At 40.9% G+C, this 24,928-nt stretch overlaps 2 protein-coding genes across 2 annotated transcripts in view; one reads left to right on the top strand and one right to left on the bottom strand.

The window, feature by feature from the left end:
- The window catches only part of clcn2a (chloride channel, voltage-sensitive 2a), a 58,520-nt gene that overhangs the window by 17,110 nt on the left and 16,482 nt on the right, over positions 1-24,928 (bottom strand). The window contains exons 2-8 of the mRNA XM_055228565.1: positions 17,393-17,561; positions 7,295-7,426; positions 5,592-5,720; positions 5,150-5,283; positions 4,663-4,743; positions 2,207-2,230; positions 322-400 (exon numbers count right to left, since the gene is read on the bottom strand). Of these exons, the coding sequence (XP_055084540.1) occupies positions 322-400; positions 2,207-2,230; positions 4,663-4,743; positions 5,150-5,283; positions 5,592-5,720; positions 7,295-7,426; positions 17,393-17,561 (748 nt within the window). The remainder of the gene's footprint in view (positions 1-321; positions 401-2,206; positions 2,231-4,662; positions 4,744-5,149; positions 5,284-5,591; positions 5,721-7,294; positions 7,427-17,392; positions 17,562-24,928) is intronic.
- On the top strand, positions 19,740-23,617 carry LOC117385502 (zona pellucida sperm-binding protein 4-like). Its single transcript, XM_055228566.1, has 8 exons — positions 19,740-20,118; positions 20,628-20,815; positions 21,384-21,481; positions 22,161-22,318; positions 22,390-22,582; positions 22,859-23,006; positions 23,128-23,203; positions 23,273-23,617. Exons 1-8 carry the CDS (start codon positions 19,845-19,847, stop codon positions 23,404-23,406), a joined length of 1,269 nt encoding a protein of 422 aa, XP_055084541.1. The 5' UTR covers positions 19,740-19,844; the 3' UTR covers positions 23,407-23,617.

Genomic DNA, 24,928 nt, shown 5'->3' with positions numbered 1-24,928 from the left:
AAATTATCGGTCTATTTATTAAAGATGGTACTGTGTTACTGTTTTGTTTTGTTGTGAAACGTAGTGTGCTGTGATGTACTGACCAAACTAATGCAGTGCACTCGGGCGATAAAGGGCACGTATAACTTAATAATCGGGTCAAAAGAGGTCAAAGGTCATCGAAACGTATCTATTAGGTTTCACTGACATTGAAATTGACGAACAGCGGCATCTCCAAAATCTTCATCACAGTGAGTATCCCCCCCCCTTCATCTAATTAGCTCTTGTAATTACCCGGCATAATTAGACACTAACTGTGAGAACGTGCACGTGTGGTCTCACCTCCGATGGGGGCGGCGAAGCAGCAGCCCACCCCCACGGCGCAGGCGGCCGACAGCATCTCCGTGTTCCTCAGCTCGTTCTGTCCAGAGGGGGCACAGAAAGAGCATACAGAGACCTACACATGCACCGGCACTGCCAAGCTCATCTACAACATCAACATCGAGTGGCACATGCACACACTGTGGTACTCATGCATTTCTAATGAAAAAGCCAATGCTACTAAACAGGGCTTAATAGAGCTTAATTAAAACTGTGTAATAATCTTGCCCATGACAATTAAAATAATCATAATTATCATGGATTAGTAAGCACTCTTTCATTAGAAAAAATATCCCACCTTCAACAGTTGAGCATATTTGCAGTACAAACCTTGTCAGTAAACTATAAGGACAAAAAACAAAACAAAAGTGATTGTCCATTAATTGAAAACAAGATAAAATGTAGACAAACTATGAAGAGGTCAGATCACCCAGCCCTACTCAAACACCATACTTTATTATATTACATAACGAGTTCAGGGACATAGGACGTTTTATAGAACATACAGACAGCAGTATTTATAAAACCACAGCTCTAAACCCATGTGCTAATGTTCAGTAAAAGAGTGTGTGGTGACCTGTGTGACCCTCTAAAGTGCAATACACAAGTCAAAACACTTAGTCAACATAATTATATTTAAGATTTTAAAATATTACTTCCTGATTGTCTCCATTGTCCTACATCCAGCAGCCTCACTGTCAGCGTCACTGCCCAGTTTTATCTCTGAGGTTTTGGCAGAGTCACACTAAATATTTAAAGATGAGGCGGTGGACAGGGAGATGTGGGAGGACGTCACTGACATGTTAAAAAGTACACAAATAAAATGAGTACTTCACCAGAGGACACTTAAGAGAGATATTTGTGTCTCAGTGCTAACGCTAATGATAGTTTTGAGGCATAATAAATATTAAAACACCACCACAAACTGAAGTATTCTACATTTAGAATTGATTTAGAATACATTATTATTATTATTATTATTATTATTATTATTATTATTATTATTATTATTATTTATTTATTTATTTATTTATTTATTTATTTATTTATTTATTTATTTATTTATTTATTTATTTTTATTTTATTTATTTTTATTATTTTTTATTTAACCCTTTTAATAAAATAAATATGCAGCGAGCTAGTGTTCTGCTGTGCACAAAACCAACAGGACATGGGCAACAGATGCGACTCACAAAGAGGTAATTTTATAACTGTTACCTAGCAACCACACTGTAAACAAGGGTCAAAGTTCAACTGCTTCACATAGTAGGCTAGTATTGTAGTTATTATTTGACAAATAGGCCTAAATATAAATGACAACACCTTTGTTTTAGCAATTTTCAACTTTCTCTTTTCAACTTTTGTGCCTAAATTGTCTTGGACCGAGGTAAAACTTACTTTACACAGGTACAATCCCACACAATTAAACAGTAAAAACAAAAAATATTTAAACCTGGCACGTGCACTTTAAGGATATACAATAATAATAATAATAATAATAATAAACAACATATCTATAACTTGTGATGACACTACACATTATCCCAGATCTCTAATTAACAAACCAAAATCTGCTAATTAAACAAAGCGCCGAGCAACAAATGTATTCTGCATTTAATCATCATCAACACGTGGAACAATCATGTAATCATAAAAAAACCCAGGGCTGAGTGTTGACGCTATGAAATGAGATGTTTGTGCAATAACTGAAAGGAACACAGACCGACACGGCGCGGCGACACTCCATTGAACACATCCAAACACAAATGGAAAAGCCATCAGTCTCCGCGGCAACATGAGAGATGGACGGCATGGTTTGATAATGGTACGACTTGTGTTTTCATACCTTGCTCCCCTCACAGGGCTCTTCCTTTAGCGTGAACGGGATAAGACACAGACAGAGAGAGAGAGAGGGAGACGTGAGTGAAGAAATTACCTTTTTTTTTTAGTTTTTCTTGGAGGCGTTCCAGCTTATTATCCCACAGCGTTATACAAGCTGCAAATGGGCTTCTGCAAACATGTCCACAGTTTGATTAGGTTTAATGGAGGGAGTATGTTTTTGTGCTGTCTTCTCTGGTGTCTCTCGTGTCTATCTTGCTCCACACTGGTGGTTGCTGGGGCATGGAGGGAGCTCTGGTAGTGATAGGCCCAGATTAGTTTCGGGCAGATTTGGAGGGAGCAGAGGGCCGTGCATGGGGCGGTCTCGCTTGAGTGACACTGTGTCCTGAAAAAGGAGTCAAAGGATTTCAGATTGGGCTTTTGTTTTGGACTTGGTGCATTTAGAGAAGGAAAAAAATTGCGATTAGACTTGTTGTTTTTTTAAGTGAAAGTAGTTCAGAGTGGAGTGCACATTGTTAACAACTCCAGGAGCATTTACATTTAAGAGAAGAGTGAAATATGAACGCAAAGAAATACAAGAATCCAGTGCATTTCAGAACACGTTTGTAGAGGTCGAAACACTAACATTTTTATATAGCGCTTTTTCACCTTCAAGACACTCAAAGCGCTTTGCATCAAGGAAACGCTCACACATTCATACACCAGCACAGAACTACTGTCACTCACTCCTGAATGGGAATGAGTAGATCTCACTTGTATTACTATGGTGAACTTGTTCTGCCTTGGAAATCAAATATGCTCTTGATCTTGTTCGTACAGTGTTGCCCAAAAGTCACTGACACTTTTAAATCTTCAGTAGCTCCTATAATTCTTAAGTTAAACTCACCAAATTTTAGCAGTAGGTAAACCGAACCTTCCGAGATTTTTGGCAGTATATACGGTTATAATTGTTCACTTACACTTGAACCTATCACTACTTAAACTAGGGGAAATGTCCGCCATTTTGGGTTCTCCTGAATAGCCCGATCCAACACACTCTGCGTCACATTTAAAGCATTTCCTGTTTATGTCTCTTATTTGATCCTTGATATCACGTTTTAAGTCGTTTATTAAGTCGTCTGAGGTTTATTCACAAACACCTTTTCTTTAAGATCGCCCCAACAGGAAGAAATCAGGACTAGTCAGGTCTGTGGAGATCACATACTGCCCCCTGTCTTTGAAAAACACTTATTATTCCTTTAATGGCGTTTACGCTCGGGGCATCTCTGGTATTAAATGCAGTATTTGACCCATGTGACTCAAAGTACCACTGTACAATGAGGGTTCATTCCTCGGTGCTGTATTTGCTCAGATTAATGTGGGAAGGGTCGTTCTAAATGCTCTGAAAAAATAAGAGAAAAAAATATTTAGAAACAAAAGAGTTATGAATGTTTTGGGCCACCCTGTAATTCCAATGTATGTTTTTATGTTATATCACTATATGTTGTGCTTTATAATAAAAAAACCCAAACCCTAATATGGTAAAACATGTCAAAACCCAGTAAAGTGCAGAAAGTTAGAAACGGTACAGATAGTGGTCCAGATTTACCTCATTTTCAGTATTTTGATCTGTACAAACTGTATCTTATCTGTGTAAACAACTGTGTATTTTGTAAAAGTATCTGTGCATCTCCTCGTTACCTCCTCGCACCAAACCACCAGAACACATTCCCGTTTTGGCTATTTTGTTCACAGACAACGCCGGCTTTACCCTACATTTTGTCGAGACTAATGCATAAACCGACTTGTAATCTGCAACTACACAAACACATCTACATACTGGGCTATTTCTTATTTACATCATATTGTTGTTTTGTTTTCTCCATCTCCCCTTTTAGCAATAATCTGACCCCTCAAAGGTCACCTCACCGTATCAAAACCACATAAGACCCAGAGGTGGAGCCGCTGCCTGTGATGAACCGCTTTCTCATTATAACTCCGGTTGATAGCTGTAAAGAATCCCATGGGCTTGGTCTAATATCCACCTGAACTGCTGGTGGGATTTGCTTCAAAAAACGTCTCTCCTCCTCCTGACAACTGCACGGGGGGTGGCGTTATGATGCCTTTCAGTGTGATATGGGCGTATTTTGAAGTTTCAAGTAGACGTGTCATGGTAATTACTGCAGTATATCAACTTATCGCTCAGTATTTGATGGAAAGAACAGTACTTTTACTACACAAATATTGCATGCACCTTTCATTTTTGGGTAGCGTTAAGCCTATTTGATCATATTTGAGCTGTAGTTGGTCAGATTCTTAGCATCGGTGATACTTTACAAACACCAGAGCCAATTTCTAAAGTGTCTAATTGTGTTATTTATGTGTTTTTGCTACAGTTTCTACGATCATGTCTCAGAGTTATTGTGTCAGCGTTTGATAAAGTACCGTAGTTTCAATATTACTGCATTTGTGTTTTGTCCTCACCATGTAAATCCCTCCAAACACGGCAGCCATGAATTTACTGAGGAGAGCTGCACACAAACTGGCAACGTGCACGAAGGGCCCCTGCCAAAGAAAACCACAGATACAGATGTTAATAGGCACAGGCCCGGGCCGGGAGCACGAGGCGAGGCACGACGGGTTTATTTGTATAGTAATAATTCAGACGCAAAGTAAATCAAAGTGCTTGACAGAATAAGAAAAGCATTAACATCACAAATAACACCAGTAAGTAAAACATTGGCTCTGAAATATATGCAGAAATCTTGCTCGGATAAATTTGCCAACAATTTTATTACTCTTCCAAATGGATACTGCAAGCTCCATTAGCAACAAATCACATTTTATTTTCACTTGACTTTCACTAATGAGACTGAAGGAGCAATGATTTTTAGATCTTTGGAAACTCAGAGGAAATCTTGGGAGTGATATGTCAGAGCCGAGGTGTAATGAGTGGAATATAGAACAGTACCTCTTTTCCCAGAGGCATCCCGCTGCCCAGAGCGCAGGTCAGCCCGATGACTTTGGCCACAAACGTCTTAAAGGTGAGGTACTCCTTCAGCACCACCCCTCGTAAAATGGTCTTCATTTCGGGAATGCCTGATCCTGCGAGGTGACGGAATGACAGAGCGACAAGGAAAGTTGAAGGAAAGCAATTATTGGCAAACGTGATGAGAGGCATAAATTAAAGCTCGACGGAGGAGCAGATGAAGAAAGCTGATTGATATTCATATAGTTTTGTGTATGCTCATCTCATCACTATGGATGTCTTTGTGCCGACGTGACCGCTAAAAAGCAGCGAGCCCGTGTCCTCGGAGGCCTTACCTTGTATTAGGGAACCAATTAGAATATTCAAACGCACACCAGGAATTAGATGGATCCATAGCGTGGAGTGTTTACATACAACATCTTACCGACGGCTTGAGGGGCGAGGATCTGAGTGAATCCCGCGGAGAATGTGATGAGCACCACAGGGTACGTGACCCAGGCGATGTACTGTAACAGCAGATTACTGTCCAGACCACCGTACATCCACTTCTGTGCTGCACACACACAAGAGCACACACACACCATGGGAGAGGATGCTCCTTCACACTCCTCAACACTACAAACTTTTATAGACGCAATAAAACACTACTGCTAAAGCCCTGTCTGATTACAACCTCACCGGGGGGGTACTAGTCTGATCTATGAGACTATGAATCAGTGCTGCAGGCTCAAAGTGGTTTAGGGGTAATCCTATGTGAAAAATACTGGTAGTACTAATAGTTCTGGTCAGATTACTGCTGGACACTGCCTTATATCTGTCTGAAGGTAGAAGTTGTTTACAGTTTTTGTTGGTAGGCTAGGTCGATTGTGCTGCCCTGAGTGCGCACTGTGCCAGAGTCCTACTTAGAACACTTAAAGTAGCACAATAGACTTAGCCAACAAACAGAAACTTGTAGATTAGCCTACAAACAAACCGTAGACAATAGGACGACTCAGGCATACCATATTTTCCGGAGTATAAGTCGTACCAGCCAAAGAATACATAATAATGAAGAAAAAAAACAGTTCACATATAAATCACATCTGAGTATAAGTCGCACCTCCGGACAAACTATTTTTTACTATATAAAAAAAGTGCGGCTTATAGTTCGGAAAATACGGTCCACAGATCTGTAATCCTATGTGGTACATGAGCAAGAAGAAAACGAGACATTGTTTGTCAGATAAATAACAGTAAAAATTGTTGTCAAACTCAAAGCATCATGTACAAATTTTCTTTTCTACGAATCGTACTTGGAGGGACTATGTGTCTCTGGACTGGGAACACCTTGGGGTCCCACCGGAGGAGCTGGACGACGTGTCTAGGGTGAGGGAAGTCTGGGAGTCCCTGCTTAGACTGATGCCCCCGCGACCCGGCACCGGATAAGCGGAAATCGTACTTCTAACCCATGTTTCAGTAGCAAGGACCACGGCATAACAGTGATATACATTTATTTATTTATTGATATGAATAGATATGGAAGCTGGGGAGAGATTCAGAATGGGGGGGCGCTGTCTCAGGTGGTTAGCACAGACGATTCAGGACCTTGGTGAGGTCTTCAGAGTGAAACATGAACAAGAAACACAGGGCGAAGGGTTGGGGTCGAGAGCGCGAAGACGGTGTTGCCGGGATAGGCTTGTACAAAGGGCTTCTGGGTAATTAGAGGTGCGGTTGAAGTGAGCTGTGGTTCGCTGGAGAGGAGCAGGAGGAAACTGAGGCGTCATCCTGCGCTTGAATCTCAGTCAATCATATTAACTCCATTTATTTTGAAACAACTGCAGAATGAGCAAGCTTTAACAGTCGATCAGTTTTTTGTATTCAGGTACTTATGATTCTTGTAACGTTTTCACAGTTTTATTAAAAGCTAAACTCTCTGACAAGTGTTTTTAAAAGAAAGACTATTTCATTTTGATGCGATCATGGAGGAAATGCAGTAAATATCCACTGGTTATGAAATGTCACTCTGGGTTGATCACACTTTTAGGGGTGTAAATTAGCAAACACCTCTGATGCAATACAAATTAATGTTTAACACCTCTCCGCTGCTAACTGTGTGTCATAAGCATTTCCTCTTTGGCCCCCTCTTACCTTCTTGGCAGAACGCTATCGCATAGTCCATGACCCAGCTCACCAGGGCCATCAGCAGCCCCAGCAAAATGAGAAAGATCCAGTCTTCCCCCACTCTCGAAATGAGGAACTTTTGGCATCGAGACGCACACACTGAAACACAGACAAAAGTATCGTTTAGAAATGTGCTAATAACTGCATTATAACTGGGAGATGGGTCAGCTAAAAGAGGCAACACTGGACCCATTTCCTGTCCTGTCTGCGGATATAGAGTCGAAGTATTGAATTCACTTCGGAATCCAGAGCATTCACAGATGTGTGGTCTCGAGAGAGAGGGCTAAAATGTGTCACTAACACTTGAGTCAGATCCTTATTTCACAAGCAACAAGAAGCAACACTTGTTAAAGGTGTCAAAGTTGAACAGGCGCGTCTTCGTACAGCACTGCACAGGGGACAAGGGGGGGTTTGTGGAGGAGAGACCACACACGGGGGTTTAGGTTCCACTAAAGCAGCGAATGAAGGCACAATATGGAAAATCTTGCTTGAACAGAGTGATGTTAATGTCTTGTCCCAATAACATAAGAAAATATATTCAAAAGTGACAGGTTTTCATGTTTTTTCCTAATTAATACTTGGTTTGGTGGGATTGTAGCTACTTGTGATCAGTTTTGGAAGGTAACGAAGTATAAGTAGTCAAAATTTTTAGGTATCTGTACATTACTTAAGTAAATTTTACAGTGGATATGTTTTATTTTTACTTCACCACGTTTGAGAGCAGCGTCTGTACTTTCTACTCCACTACATTTTTTAACTGGACTGAAAACTAAAAAGTACTTTTCATCTGATTTGAGTGGTTATTTGTACCATGTTCGTGGAAACTTTTCGAGTTCGAGCTTCGGCTTTGAGCAAAACAAAAATAAACACAAAATTCATGAGAAAATTAAGAAATTGATTCGTGTTGTTACTGTCGACCAAAATATGTGTCATTTTTACTCAATATCACTCCATTTACACTTGAACATTACTCTAAAAGTACAGTTTTAATCGGGTACTTAAATACTTTTACTTTAGTCAGTTTTTTCATGTGATACTTTTATTTGAGTAACTTTTTGCCTCGTGTACTTTTATTTAAGTGGTAAAACTGAGCACTTCATCCAGCGCTGCTTGAGTTAAATAAATATTACAGACATACATTATCAGGGCCAATAATTCCATCCAAAATGCAGCGACAATTTACAGAAACTCATTTTTCTGACAGTTTAAATCTTCATTTAACAAAATAAAAGTCATGGTCATTCATTTTATTAGTATAATGGTCAAATTTGAGCACTTTTCCACTTTCAAGGCAGTCAAAACCCATTCACACACACATTTATAACCCAGTGTGAGCAGACAATGGGTCGCAAAGTGGGATAAGTGTTTTGCCCAAGGACACAACAACAGCATTCATATGTGGTAGTTGGAATTGCACCGTCAACCTCTGTGTTTTATGTCGAAAGCAGGATTCAAACCACCAAATCTGGCTCAGCGGACTCTACCAACTGAGCTACTGTCGCTCCAGTAATCTTAACTCTTGTGTAATTAAGATGCGGTTTGGCCCTTGTTAACATTTTTTAATCTTGTGTTAATTATGTTTTAGTGAAATGAGTGGTCTAACTTCTACTAAAACACAGATGAATTGTCTCGATTGTCTTCAAAACTGAATAGAAAAAGAAAAGCTGACTGGGCTGAACGTTTAGTACCGGTGAAAGTACTCGTCTACGCTACCGTCGAAGTACTTAAACGCGCACCAATCTGTACGGCCCTGCGCACAATCTGGCTCACACTCCCTCCCGTAGGCGCTCTCTCATTTATTACTTCCCCATTACATCACCTTCAACCAACAAGTCCTAATTATATTCACTACAAGAACCAGAGAAAAATGTGTATGAAAATGAACCAGTGCTAGGCAGACATTTATATAACAGCCAAGCCAGTGCATGATTCAGTCCATCTTTTTTGGCTGTTGAACGCGATAGTTTTTTGAGTGTGTAGGCCGTGGCGTTCAAAAAGCTACTGATCCGAACAGAGGCACATGGAAAGCCGCAGCACCCACAGCAAAAATGTTCCCACACAAACAAATAAGAGGAAAACACTACAGAATACCACCCACTTCACTCACTGCGAGCCGGACGATCACTCCAGCGATAAAAAAGCCAACAGAACGGTCTAAAAATACAAGCCCCCTTTTGATTTATGGGAACACTCGGGCGGCAGAGGCACAAATCACGACCGGCTCCTGATCTGAATGTGATGGTTTTAAATGGGTCCATTACAACGGCTGTCGCTTTAACCTGTGCGGCAATCATTTCTGCTTTAATCAGATCAGTGGACGCAAGGGCAGAGGCACAACGACGCGTTTTGGAAAACAGCCACTGCCTGAGTCAGACTTTCAAATCAAGACAAGGCAAGTTTGTACAGCACAATTTATACACAAAGTAATTCAAAGTTCTTTACGGAATAAGAAAGATATTAAAATCACAATACAAACTAATTAAAACATAAATAATCACTATAAAATGTACACTAAAAGAGAAAAGTGCAGAATACCTTTCAGTCTTATTCACAGATGAACAGAACCGTTTTGAATCTGGATTTAAACATTGTCAAAGTCGAGGCCTGAGTCACATCTTCAGGAGGAATGTTCCAGGTTTTAGCTGTATGAAACTGAAACGCTGGTTCCCCATGTTTAGTCCTGGTTTAGTCCCGGTTTAGTCCTGGTTCAGTCCTGGTTTAGTCCTGGTTTAGTCCTGGTTTAGTCCTGGTTTAGTCCATGTTTAGTCCTGGTTTAGTCCTGGTTTAGTCCTGGTTTAGTCCTGGTTTAGTCCTGGCTCAGTCCTGGTTTAGTCCTGGTTTAGTCCTGGTTTAGTCCTGGTTTAGTCCTGGTTTAGTCCATGTTTAGTCCTGGTTTAGTCCTGGTTTAGTCCTGGCTCAGTCCTGGTTTAGTCCTGGTTTAGTCCTGGTTTAGTCCTGGTTTAGTCCTGGTTTAGTCCTGGTTTAGTCCAGGTTTAGTCCTGGTTTAGTCCAGTTTCAGCCCCGGTTTAGTCCAGTTTCAGTCCTGGTTTAGTCCAGGTTTAGTCCTGGTTTAGTCCAGTTTCAGTCCCGGTTTAGTCCAGTTTCAGTCCTGGTTTAGTCCAGGTTCAGTCCTAGTTTAGTCCTGCTTTAGTCCTGGTTTAGTCCTGGTTTAGTCCAGTTTTAGTCCTGGTTTAGTCCAGTTTCAGTCCTGGTTTAGACCTGGTTTAGTCCTGGTTTAGTCCTCCTCATGTGAGATGGTTCTTGTGGCTCATGTGGGAGATGTTCTTTGGTGCTGGTCCATGGAGAGACTTGTTCACACTGAGCTGCTTTAAAGTCTCTGAGCCACAGGAGCCAGAGACCTGAGCCACAGGACACATGTGTGAAGTACTTCCTGGTTCTAGACCTGAGCCACAGGACACATGTGTGAAGTACTTCCTGGTTCTAGTCCTGACCCGAGCAGCAGTGTTCTGGATGTTCTGTTCTGTCTTAAGGCTCGTTTGGAGAGTCCAGTGAGCAGGACGTTACAGTCGTTTAATGTACTGGAGACAAACATATGGATAAGTCTCTCTAAGTCTAGTTTTGACAGTAAACCTTTAATTTTCACAATGTTTTTAGATGGTAAAAGCTGCTTGATGTGGCTGTTGAAGGTCAAGTCTGAGTCCATTATTACCCTCAGATTTCTTGCCTGATTTGAAGGTTTTAGAGAGAGAGACTGGAGGTGACTGCTGACATTTTCTCTGTTTTAATGTTTTCTACTGTTTTCTCCTGCAGTGTCAAACTAATCAGTGTCCCCAAAGGTCATATGAGGAACTTTAAAGCTCCACCTTGTAACTTTTTGACCAAAAAGGTGACTAAAATAAAAGTGTGCATCCTTACTTTGAGTGGGCTTACATCTCCAGAAACCTCTCATCATTAACTCTAATTTGGTAGTTTCCTTGTAAATGTTCTTTTGATTATAATCTTCCACAGTATGAAATATAAAACGTATGTATCTCCAACTTTAACTTTATAAAACCACTGAATCTTGCAAGAGACGTGGTGCCTCCAGAAGGTTCCACAGTGTTGCTTTAAGATTGTTTTATTTATTGTTTTATGTATTTATGTATTTGACAATTAAAGCAACAGACACAAAAGAAAAATAACTGAAAAATACAAAACTAAAAACTGTTCTGCAGAATTGAAACAACATTAAAAGATAAGATTTAAACCAGGGAGTCATTTTTAAATAAAAGTGATTTATTTTCTGATTCTTCTTCACTGAAACCATAAAAAAATGCATCTAAAATCTACATAAATATGTATCTGTACCATAGACTGTCAACTGGACAAAAAGTTGTAGGATGGAAGACGTTTTTCTGCTCGTCCAAGCTGCTTCTTCAGTTCTGGTCAGATTACTGCTGGACACTGCCTTATATCTGTCTGAAGGGAGGAGCTAACTACACTGAAACTGTAACCAGCTATTGTTTACAGTTTCAGCCTTAATGGGCCTACTTACTAGCTCTATTGTTGTCTTTGTTTCCTTTGTTTGCTTTGGGTCTGAGAATGGAGTTATATATTGGGAAAAGGTGATGTCTAAGGCCCCCATAAAAGAATGTACCAACACCGTCGCAAGAGCAGCTCAGGACCACAGTCTGCTATGCATCTCCACCTCAAAGACACTAACCACTCCTTTGAAGACAGTGAGGTTCAGATCTGAGCCAGAGAAAATAAACGGAGGGGAGTTAAAGACGCAATTTTTGTTCGGAAAGACAATCGTTCCTTGAATAGGAAATGGGGCCTTAGACATCTGTCCCTCAAATGTAACTCCATCCTCAGACCCAAAGCAAACAAAAGAAACAAAGACAACAGTAGAGCGAGCTAGTAGGGCGATTAAGGCTGAAACTGTAGACAATAGCGCTTTACAGTTTCAGCGTAGTTAGCTCCTCCCTTCAGACAGATATAAGGCAGTGTCCAGTGGCAATCTGTCCAGAGCTGAAGAAGCGGCCTGGACAAGCAGCGAAACGTCTTCACTCCTCCAACTTTTTGTCCAGTTGACAGATCTAACTTTGACTTTTACTATGGCTCAGACCTGGATGACTGAGGGATTACACAGATAAACCATAGACTGTATAAAGAAGTGGACTAAGTGAGTGTGAGTGCGTCACCCATAGCGTTCATCTCCGGCCAAATGCTAACGCTAGAAAGAAAGCGCCTGATTCGTCTGTTACTGAAGTTCATATCTTGATTTACAGACACAATATCAAAATGAAAAAACCCAGGATAATATAGAGCGCGTTAATAGCAGTTACGGAGAGATGAGCGACAATTTTTCAACGTAAAGTGAATTGGAGCCAGAGTGGATGGAGCCGGCGCTATCAAAATAACATAAGTGAATAGTTCAGTCCGTAATAACCTCATCATTATTCAGCTACAGGTTTTGTTTGGCTGAGGTGAGACTGCAGAGACGCCAAATGTGAGTCTAACACAGGAAAAAGTCACGGTGAAGGAGGCTTTTCGGAGTCTTAATGCGTTCTGGGAAAAAAAACACTGTTGTTTTCTTGCGAGCAGTGGAGAATCATTTGGGAATCTCATCTCCCAACAGTGGAAAACTCTAAGACAGAGACTGGAGAGGAAAATGATTTTAGTCTTACACTTTAACCATGCAGTTCCACACCTTCTCCAGAGGGTTTGTCTTTACATATTCTACCTTTTAGCGTCTTGTGAGGGATTTCTGAACGGTCCAGCTCAAACCCGCTGGTATGATGGTCCCGTTTTTGGTCGTGTTTTTATATAGCGCTCCACTTTCAACTTAATAATAATGCTAACGAACTTTTTAATGTTTTAGATCACATGTGTCAAACTCAAATGCCAAATGCGGCCCGCCACGTCATTTTATGTGGCCCGTGAGAAGATAAATTAAAAGGCATGACTGTCATTTTAAAATAAGTCTATGCTGCTTTAATGTGTGCACTGACAATAAACTAATGAGATTTTCCCGGCAAGTGGAATTGAGAAATATTTGCAAATAATCATCACAAAATGTTCATGAAGCGGAAAATTGTCGGTGTGGAAGGAAGTTTGGAGGAAGAAAGGTGAAGGTGAATACAAGTTTGTGCTTTGAGGAGAAAAACCTGTTTTTGTGTTATGAGGCGGGGTTGGTACAATCTACGTCGACATTTTGACACCAAACACGGAGCTAAGTATGCAAAAGTTAGTCTGCAAAAAAACAACAAATTGTCCAATAATTAAAAGGCTGTAAAAGGCCGTATTTGAAGCAGAGCTGAAGGTCTGTGAGGAGGTGTGTCCCGACCAGATACACACTTTTAAAAATATCAGTTTCGACATTCGGTTACATTTAGTGACATTTATCCTGTCGCACAGTTACATCTGCCCCTTGATGGCGGCCATTTTGCTGATGTGGCCCTCGGTGAAAATGAGTTTCAGATGGACTTATATACTTATTTTTTATGGCTTTTGTTGGTATTTTTTTCTGTATTTTGAACAGCGCACCCATGAAAAACAAGTGTCTAAGTGGTCTCATTGGAAAAACAAAAGTCTAAGTGCTCGCATTGGTTCTTCCTGTATAAATAAAGCACTTTACATCAAGGAACCACTCAACAAAACGGTGGTGAGGTGGGTTAAGTGTCTTGCTCAAGGACACAACAACAACAACAGTATTCATCTGCGGGAGCGGGATTCGAACCGCCAACCTTCTGACCAGTGGATAAACACCAACAACTGAGATACCAACGCTGATTGTGGGTTGTGTAGGAGCGTTCACAACATTATATAACAGTACGATTTCAGAAGCGATATCAAAGCAAACATTTTGATCTTCATCACTATGACGACAAACCGACAACAATGCCTCCTTTTGTAGCTGAATAAAGACAAGATAAAAAGTAATTCAACTTGCCTTTTTCATTTGGACTGGCCCAATAACTACACGGAAACGAGGAATAATATCTGCAGATTTGAAAAGCAAATTTAACCACAACTCTAACCTGTTTTTCTCCGCCTCAAATGTGAATAAAGAGCAGCTTGGAAACCTGTCTATTCCTTGGATTTACCACTAGGAATGTTGCTCTTAGCCCATCCACCTGTAGGAATATTATGTGTTTTTATGTATACTGTATTCTGGCTTTAAAGAAACAGTGACACATCATAAGTTACTCCTGAGACCTTAATATCTTATAAAAAAAAAAGGGCAAAATTTGGCTCAGCGTTTAGTTTTCTGTCTAGTTCTAAATAATTTAACAGATTGTGAAAGTTGTTGTTGGAAGTGAATGATGCAAACTCCCAAAGCTCGATGCATCAGTCTTAAATATAGTCCTGTCTTGTGCCACTCCCTTATCTACAATCATCAGGGAGGCCGGACATAAAACAAACCTGACAGCTTCTCCCTACCTGTCAAATCTCCTCGGACAAACCCGCACGTGACCAGCAGAGGGGGCTATACCCGTCTGACATTGAGCCTGTCCTACTGCTGGAGGTCAGTGCAGGGATATGTTTAATCCCTCCTGCTTCTTCTTCCTCGTGTTGTGTGTGCGTTTTATAACCTGAGGACTATTGAAAAGCAGTGTGGCTCCGGTTCCGCACGCTCCAGCTTCAGCCCCGTTTCTATTATGGGGCCGCGGCTGAGCGTTCCTCTCTGGTGACCTTCTGGACAAAAGCACTAAAAGCACATCGCTCTGACCGGGGAGCTGCACTTAAACTATCGGACGGATTTTCTACAGAGCCTTAGTCAACAATTGTCCTGTTCTCAGCTTTGCCTCGGTAGAAAGAGTGAACAAAAAATATGAGCATGAGCGTGGTCACAGGAACAAGTAGGAAGTAGAAAAATAACTCAGGTTAGATAATATTTAAACGATCATTAAAGGGCCCATAATGCACTATTTTATGATTTATGTTATAATGTTTCAATATTTTTGCACACTTCTATTCCCTTTGTAATATTTCTGGTCCAATGGATGTTATTGCTTTGCCTAGAAGGTTTCACTGTATGGCATTAATCTAATCTATACTCACTGAGACAAGAGGAGATCACCTGAGCAATTTACGGACTAGATCTGTGGAGAGGTAAAAAAAAAAAAAAAAAAAAAAAAAAAAAATGGCGTGAATGTAAACGCAAAATCGATGAGTTTAATCACATATTGTAGAACATTCCAAGTTAAGCAAAACATTTCTATGAAAACAAGCAAAAAGTGAGGGAGTCATTACATGAAAAAGTGACATAGTGCGCCTTTAATATACTGTTATTTTAAAGGGCCCATGTTACGCTATTTTATATCTATGTCATGATGTTTCCTCGTCACAAACAGGCCTGAAGTTGTGTTTTTTTTGTTTCATTTATACATGTTTAAATACATAAACCTGCAGATTTAGGCTGAGTTCTTCTCTTGAACGGAAAACACTCTGTTCCACCTTGTGATGTCATCATGTGGTAATACAGGAAGTGCTCCACTGTGTATTTAAACTGGATAATTTTGGATAATTTCAGTCCTGGAATTGCCAAACTCGACTGAACAAAAGGTGAAACGTAGCGGTTAACTTGAAAGCTACCACTTCATGACATCACAAGGTGCAACAGAGCATTTTGAACTCATTTTGATGTGTGAATGAAACAAAACACAACTCCAGGTCTGTTTTTCAGGAGATAACAGCATTATAACATGTCTTAAAGCTCACAATAATACATTCTGCGTAACATAGAACCTTTAACTGCAGATCTAAAGTCATGTAATCGACCACAGACAATATAAAAATACAATTTGTCAGACTCTTTGAATTGATTTAGAAATGACTTTAGACATGAGCGAAAGGTTATGGTCTATTTGGTCTAAGTGCACATGACAGTTAAAGATGCACTATGTGTTCATCACCTGTTTGTCTCCATGGCATTAAACTAATATTTCTCCATGGAGACGCCACCAGGACAAGTTATAGGTCAAGATATGAAGAGAAATGACTCTGCTCTTAATCAGAATGCATGTTTTTATAATGCCATACTGTGGAAAATGCCAGGCAAAGTAATAAAATGTCTGTGGAAACAAGCATGTGACTTATACTGCACCAAAAAAGTTACATGGTACACATTTAAAAACATATATGCACCATGTGGTTATTATGACAAGAGTTGTTTTGATCAGTCCAATTTAAATCAAGTTATTATTTTTAGTCTTTATAGATAGATATGGAGCAGTCAATCATTAACTCGTCTTTTTTGTAAACTTTTTCTTTCATTCTTTATCTAAATTTATACAGGGGAACCCAATGAGAGCACTTAGACTCTCTTTGTCATGGGGGTCATACAATACAAAGAAAAAACTGGCAAAAACAAGTCACTGACAGATGAAAAAAATTCTTGACTCTTTTGTTTCTAAATAGTTTTCTTTTATTTTTTCCGAGCATTTAGAACGACCCTTTCGACATTAATCTGAGCAAATACAGCACCGAGGAACGAACCCTCATTGTACAGTGGAACTTTGAGTCACATGGGTCAAATACCAGAGATGCCCCGAGCGTAAACGCCATTAAAGGAATAATAAGTGTTTTCAAAGACAGGGGGCAGTATGTGATCTCCACAGACCTGACTAGTCCTGATTTCTTCCTGTGGGGCGATCTTAAAGAAAAAGTGTTTGTGAATAAACCTCAGACGACTTAATAAACGACTTAAAACGTAATATTGAGGATCAAATAAGAGACATAAGCAGGAAATTAGGTCATTTTTACTTCCCCTAGTTTAAGTAGTGATAAGTTCAAGTGTAAGTGAACAATTATGACCGTATATATTGCCAAAAATCTCAGAAGGTTCAGTTTACCTACTGCTAAAATTTCGTGAGTATAACTTAAGAATTATAGGAGCTACTGAAGATTTAAAAGTGTCAGTGACTTTTGTACATAAGTCCATATAAAACATTAAAAACAGGTGCAGGTTTGAGCATAAAAGTTCATGATTGTGACACCAAAGTATCCAGTTTTGCTTGTTCTTGAAGTGTGTTTCATTTTTCTGGCACAAAACACCCAAAATAATCTATATAATAACTAAAAATGCCTTTGGAGTGTTGAGCGTGTGAGTGGACTTACTTTGGCATTTGGCACATGGGTCCTTCTCATACTCGAGCAGATCCGCCGCTCTGCTCCTGACGCTGGTGTTCCTCCGCAGCCCCCCTCCATCCCGCACACCCCCGTCACGTAGGCGCGCCGCTTCCTCCTTGGCATACACACCCAGCTCCTGTGTGTAGCGCCCATACATCTGTTTTGGAGACACAGGGGAAGCACGGTTATATTAAGGCCGCACAGGTGGGCAGCAGGTGAAAATGAGACAGCAGAATTTTCCCACAGCACATCGAGGCACCACGAATCAAAGACGGTAGAAAATCTATCACGTCCAAGTTTAGGGAAAAGTAATTGTACCTCCGTTTGACTCTGAGCTTCACTGGCAGAACTGTGCCGTTTCCAAAAGGGCAAAATGAAAAATTTCTGAATACGACCGGGACATGCGAACAGGAAAAGCAATACAAGTTACATAGAACCAACTGGATCGGTCTGGTTGGGAAAAAAAAATTATATTTAAGTAAGACTGCAGTCCTAGTCATTTAAATTAACAGGTTGATAGCGTCTTAGTCAACCAAATTTTTGTGAATGGTCAAGTTTTTATATAAGGCTTTTTTAAATACACTGTCTGGCCCCAAAAAAAGTTCACACTCTAATATTTGGTTGTTCCGGCTTTAGCTTTGATTACGGCACTGTTTCGATTTCGCTTCTGCAATGTCACAAGCTTCAATTCCATCCAGTGTTGCATTAATTTTCCACCAAGATGTTGCATTGATGATGGTGGAGTCTGACGCTGCACAAAGCTTCTCCAGCACATCCCAAAGATTCTCAATGGGGTTAAGGTCTGGACTCTGTGGTGGACGATCCATGTGTGAAAATGACGTCTCATGCTCCTGAACCACTGTGTCACAATTTGAGCCCCATGAATCCTGGCATTGTCATCTTGGAATATGCCCGTGCCATCAGGGAAGAAAAAATCCATCGATGGAATAACCTGGTCATTCAGTATATTCAGGTGTCAGCTGACCTCATTCTTTGAGCACAGACTGTTGCTGAACCTCGACCTGACTCGTATATATTGGCTCGTACCTATTTGCTTAGTTTAATCTAGGTGGCGACGTTTTTTTTTGGCCAGGCAGTGCATCTTTCCCAGGGACACAACGACAGCATTCATCTGTGGGTCAGTGGCTTATGTCGACATATCAGTGGACAAACACTCAACTGAGCTACTGTTGCCCCATATATTAATCAGATTCTCATCATTACTACAGCAGGACTCAGGAGAAACAGACCTAAACACTACCACAAACCTACACAGACCAAGGGAAAACTGATTTTAGATTCTATGCCTCCCCATTTATGCAACATTCTCATAAACCAACTAAAGCTAAACAGTATAATTCCCTTAAGTGAATTTAAACACACTATATCTGTCCTCTTTTCGGCCCGTTGTGATCGTTTTAACTAATCTCATGGACCACAGGCTCAGTAAATATTTAAATGTACATATTACTATTCATTTTATTAAGTGCAAATGTTTATGTTTTAACTGTGTACTCAGGACTCGCTCGAAAATGAGACGCAATCTCAATGGGACTTCTTGAAAAAACAAAATAAATATATTAGCTGATGCATTAATTATTTGGATTATGAGGGTTTATACGGACGACAGCAGAAGGGAGAAAGTGTGGAGTGAGTTTGCAAGAGATTTTAACCTTTTTCTTTATGAAGATCCTGTCCTGGTACTTCATTTTGCATAGTAGTAGTCTCTCAATCTCATTACAATCTTGCACAAAAACTCACTCTGCTCCTCTTTTGCTCACTCAATGTACATACAACGCCTTTAGTCAACCAAAAAACACTTTAGTCATCCACAGCCTTATTTATAATACGAGTAGCCTCCTGTATTTTTGGCACCAGACAGCGCTTTGAATATAAACCTACAAAAAACACATTTTTCAAAGCCAAAAACTATTTATTGTTAAACAGTTTTCTCATTCACTTACTCCGCATTCCATTTCAGAAACTACAACCGCGACAAACTTGAAGAAAAATTAAAAATAGAACGTGGAAAGCATTTAACTTTGGGAGAAATCTTGCACAATGACACACGCCAGCGATTCACACCCATTCACCAAACATGACACTTGTGCAGAAAGAACAAAACCCAAACCGCTATGAACCAGAATTCAATCTTAAATCAGTTTCTGTCACTCTAAAGCAACCTTGAACTGTTTTTATTCCCATCTTTGATCACATGAGCTGCTGATAAACGAGCACCATCCACCTGTTTGAGTGGAGCTCATTACCTCTGCAGGGCTGGCACACAATTAACCACTAATAACAACAGGGGTGGCACTGTCTGCATACCTAATCCATCACAACACAAAAGCCTCTCACATGGAAGCGATGCCAGCAATGCCCCTCTTTGGCCTACCGTCATCATCATCATCAACATCAACATCAACAGTAACTCGCCACAATGGAGGGTTTCACGAGTCTGTTTGGTGCGGTGGTGTTTCTTGTTTTGGCCTGTCGTGTCCAGAGCCAGTGGGCACCCAGTTATACGCAACAACAACCCTGGGCTCAGCAGCTACCCAAGAATCCCGTGCCCACCGTCACGCCACCGCCCTCTGACAAATGCCGAGTGGAGGACGGCGCCAAGATCCGCTGCGGACGCACAGATGTTACCCCGGAGCAGTGTCAGAACATAGATTGTTGCTATGACGGGCTCACCTGTTACTATGGGAAAGCAGGTAAAGATCTGTCATGGTAAATAGTGTGTCAGTGATGGAGTACTGTGCATTTATACTATGGTCAAGTACAAGTACAAGTACGGCTGCCATATTTGTACTTAAGTGAAACTATCAAGTATGCATGAAAATACTACTCAAATTACAAGTTACAAGTGCGTTTTTAAGCAATTTTAGTAGCGTTTTGTACAAATTTAGATGTTTTTAAACTGTAAAACTGGATGAAAACAATCAAAGTGTGTTTTCAGCGCATGTATATAGTGCAGTTATGTCTCTGTGTGTGTATATATATTCTTTTTTTATATATAGATAGGAGGGCTAAATCCAGGTTGGGACTGGCACAGTACTTCTTAGTTTTTTTGTTTAGCTGGTTAGAATAGAACTCACTTAAAAGTACAAGTACATGCTTAAAGATCTACTCAAAGAAATGCAGTTGTCCCCAAACATCTACTCAGTTACAGTAAGCCTGAGTATTTGTAGTTGGTGAAGTAGTTCCTGTTTTTCTTCTCCAGTGACAGTGCAGTGTACCAGAGACGGGCAGTTCGTGGTTGTCGTGGCGAGGGATGCCACGTTGCCGCGCATCGACGTGGAGTCTGTGAGTCTCCTGGAGTCGAGTCATGAGTCCTGCAGCCCGGCCGGCGTCACAGCAGAGTTCACCATTTTCCAGTTTACAGTGATGCAATGTGGGACTAGAGCAGTAGTGAGTAGAACGCCGTTGTCTCTGTAAAAATGTGTGCACACAGGATTATAGCATCCTCCCCAATGATGAAACATTTTGAACTTGCAGGTCAAGGTTAAAAAGCGAATATAATTTTTGCAGGTTGTGTGGATGAGGTGAATATTAGGAACCAAACCAAAAAGGAAGAAATGGTGTGATAAATTTTGTGTAATAAAGGGAAAAAAACTGATTAATTTCAAACCTGCAGGCGCATTAACATTTGAGAGAACACTGAAATAGATGACATATTACATGAATGAGTCTTTTTTTTTTTTTTTTTTTTTTTTTTTTTTTTTTTTTTATCAGGTTTTATAAATGAAAGATGGGACATTTTGTACTCCTGGAGATGTTGGATTTCAGTTTATTTGGGATTATATATTCAATCCAGGCACAATCAGAATACTGTCTCTAGAAACAAGATGCAGATTTTAAATTCAAACAAACTGTGCAGAATGACACGAGTTAGAGTTTCACTGTTTCGATAAATCTAAACACTGTGCGCCCTCCTGAGCCTGTAATCTTAATATCTCTGTCGTTAATTATCCTGCAGGAGGAAGATGGCTACATTGTTTATGAAAACCACATGTCCTCAGCGTATGAGGTGGGAATAGGACCCAAAGGATCAATCACCAGAGACAGCCATTTTGAGTGAGTTAAGTCTCATTACACACAGAGGACACTGGGTCACATTTAATCGTCTCAAAGGACATGCTTTAGAGTTCAGGCAGAGCATCCTCTCTCCTGCTGCAATTCATTAAAACTGTGCTAACCTGTTGCCCAGCAGCCAAATAAGAATGATTTATGATATTTAAACACTCCTTTAAGAATAGAAGGGGGCAATAAAGAAGATTGGATGGTGAGGAACAAATGGGTCATACAGGGAATAGAACGCAGGCTGGTCCAGTTATGAGTGTGACCTAAAGCCCATAGCATCTTTTAAGTTTTCAAATAGAAAGAAGTAGGTTTTCAGATTCAGTTTAAAATGACATGGCAAAAATATTCCTTCCTCTGTTCAAAGTGACAACCACAATTTGGATTTTGTAGAAATGTTGCATTTGAGAAGACGCCTGACAAACACTTCAAAATCAAACCCTTAAGCTGAAGAGGGATGTCTCTTGATTATCTTTGCTAAAACAAATCTTGTTCAGTTCTTGTATAAAAATTAATTTATACATCCAGAATATGAACACATTGCTAAACCTGCCTTGACACCTATTGTATTTTTAGCTTTTTCCACTTTATCCACAGCAGCCTATTAAAAACACAGCACATGCATGTTCCGATGTGATTCAGTGCGTGAGGCTGTAATCCCTCTTTCTCTCTGCAGACTGCTGTTTCAGTGCCGGTACTCTGGCTCTGCGGCCCAGGCTGTTGTCATGGAGGTAAATGATGTCCCCGCTCCCCTCCCTGTCGCCGCCGCGGGGCCTCTCCGGGTGGAGCTCAGACTGGGGAATGGGCAATGTCACACAAAGGGATGTGTCGAGGGTCAGTTAAAAACCTGTGTGGATCCATCAGCTGGTGCTAACACTGCCAGTCACATCTCTTTTCTGTTTTAGAGGTGGCAGCGTACAGCTCCTACTACTCTGCAGCAGACTATCCCATCACCAAAGCCCTGAGAGATCCGGTCTATGTGGAGGTGCGGATCTTGGAGCGGTCTGACCCCAATGTGGTCCTGACCCTGGACCACTGCTGGGCCACGTCTGCCCCTGCCCCACACAGCATGCCTCAGTGGGACCTCCTGCTGAATGGGTGAGACGGGTTTGGATTAGAAAATGTTGCTTTTCTGCACTTAAGGCTATTACTTACTTCCTCGCTCACTCCATGGTATACGCATTACTTTGACATTACATTATTGGATTGGGTCAGTGCCAATTTGTGAAGCCTTATAGTTAAGTTGTTGAATTCTGGCATGATTTCTAACCATAAATGTCTTTTAGTTAATCATGTCCACACTACAAACACGTTACGTAAGTGTATTTTTAGCGAAAACGTTTTAACATTTGACGAATTCTTCTTTTGGAACAGTTGCCCATACTCTGAGGACCATTATCTGACCAAACTGGTGCCAACTGAAGCCTATTCTGGCCTTGATTATCCAACACATTACAAACGATTCATTGTACAGATGTTCACGTTTGTGGATCAAAGCACGTACGCTCCATACCAGGACACGGTAAGTAACAAAACGTGTTAAAAGCCTCCGTGAAAAACAACTCGAATGATGTAGAATTGACTGTTTTAGTTACCGACCTGAAACATTTTAAAGGTTTACCATTCTCCCTAACTTGCTTCAGGTGTACATCCACTGTTCTACATCAGTGTGCTACCCCAGCAGCCTGGACTCCTGTCAATCACAGTGCCACCGGCAAAGTGAGTACTAACCCTTTTCTTTGGACTCGATTTCAAAGAGCGGTGTTAAAATAAAATCTCGTTCCGCAGGGAGAAGCACTGCAGCCAATGTTTCCTCCAACCAGAGAACATTGGTGTCGAGTGGGAAAGTGATCCTGATCTCCGACCCCAGCCGCAGAGAAACCACTTCAACACACATGTCTAGATCTAAATTTAAGGGCTGACGATCCACTGACGCATATTTTTAATAATAATAAAGCTTGTTATAAGCTCGTGCTGTACTTGATCCATGGATTCATAAAGTGAAGGTCAAAATCGACTGACTTTTAAAACGCTGAGGCAGTGAGCTTTACCAGTAATGTAACCTGGTCTTGTGCACTGCGGCGATCTCACAAGGTTGAATTACGAGTCGATATCTTGCAGTGATGGAAGTTGAGGCCTTGTGATGGAGGTGGGGGGTTTTAATTTTGGATTAGGGGTTCACATAAACTACCTCAAGTGAATAAGGAAGTCCCGGGCATTCTCTGCCACTTGTGTTTGGGATTCCATTTGTCCAGACCTTATTTACAGCTCCGTGAGACATTGATCTCTCTCCAGCCTCTGCACGGCTACATTGGGATGAGCGTCACGACTCCAGCAGACTCCGCGCTCCCTTTCTCTCTCACTCCTTATTTTTTGATAATGGTCCCCCCCTCGGCTTCCGCGCTGTATGTTACAACCTGCAACAGCTCGCCTCCTTGCCCCGCCTCCCTTTTTGTCCTACGCCTGTTCCCCCCACACGCCCCTCTGCTCATTTAGATGGGCATCACGCCGCCTCCAGACTTCTTTCTGCTCTCATGAACAGGGGGTGCGGGCGGAAAACAGAGCAGTATGGGAGCCCGCTGCTGCCGACAGACTAGCAAAGACAGGACTATGCCGACAGGATGCTCCCCCCACCTGTAGCCATTTAGAAAGATACTGATACATATTCATACCATTGCCTCGTAGTGGAGTGGAAAAAATAAACGGCTTGTCAAGAGTGAAAGGAGCGTTGTGAGGATTTGTGTATAGCATGTTAAATGGGTTTAAACGAGGCCAATCAATTATGCAGTGAAAAGAAGACCTCGAATGTAAAAGGGGCACATGGGGAAATTAGAATGGTATGGAAAAGGCAAGTTCATTTCAAAAAAGTCTTGCAGAAAGAATCGGTTCGGTCCAAATACGGTCACAGCATGTGCCGATGGGTAAAAATAGTTGCTGCAATATGCACCAGGACGTTTGTATTCAATGTGGTGAAGAATATCTAATGAATATTCTGATTTAGTTTGTGTCACAGGTGTATATAACTTTTCTAGTGGGGAGTCAGTCACTTATTTGTCTGCACGGAGATGTTTTGCTTTGCCTGGAATGTCCCATAGTAAGGCATTAAACACATTTGTCTTGCATTTATTCAATTACAGGTGCTTTAACTGCAGGCTTGCCTCTCCACAAATCTGACCTTCCGCTTGCCTGTTTCCATGGAGATGACTTTAATACCATGTTATGGGACAGTCCAGGCAAAGCAATAACCTCTCCACTGAAAGAAGCAGGTGACAGACCCTCAACTGTCCCCCAAACAAAATGTATTCTCTTGATACTGAATTCGCTCCATGATGATACAAAACATTATGACCACCTACATTGTATGCTGTTTTCTGTTATGGTCACTAAAAATGATTTCAGACATACAGCATGATCTGACACGCTCTGAATTCAAACGATATAACG

Source organism: Periophthalmus magnuspinnatus, chromosome 17 (genome assembly GCF_009829125.3).
Source record: "Periophthalmus magnuspinnatus isolate fPerMag1 chromosome 17, fPerMag1.2.pri, whole genome shotgun sequence".
Lineage (NCBI taxonomy): Eukaryota > Metazoa > Chordata > Actinopteri > Gobiiformes > Gobiidae > Periophthalmus > Periophthalmus magnuspinnatus.
Note: the sequence above shows the minus strand (reverse complement) of the source record. Positions and strands in the feature narration are given on the sequence as shown.

Coding starts and splice junctions, on each gene's coding strand:
- LOC117385502 (XM_055228566.1), top strand. CDS start 19,845: ATGGAGGGTTTCACGAGTCTGTTTGGTGCGGTGGTGTTTCTTGTTTTG. Junction 22,583..22,858: donor TGGGACCTCCTGCTGAATGG/GTGAGACGGGTT, acceptor CTTTTGGAACAG/TTGCCCATACTCTGAGGACC. Junction 23,007..23,127: donor ACGCTCCATACCAGGACACG/GTAAGTAACAAA, acceptor AACTTGCTTCAG/GTGTACATCCACTGTTCTAC.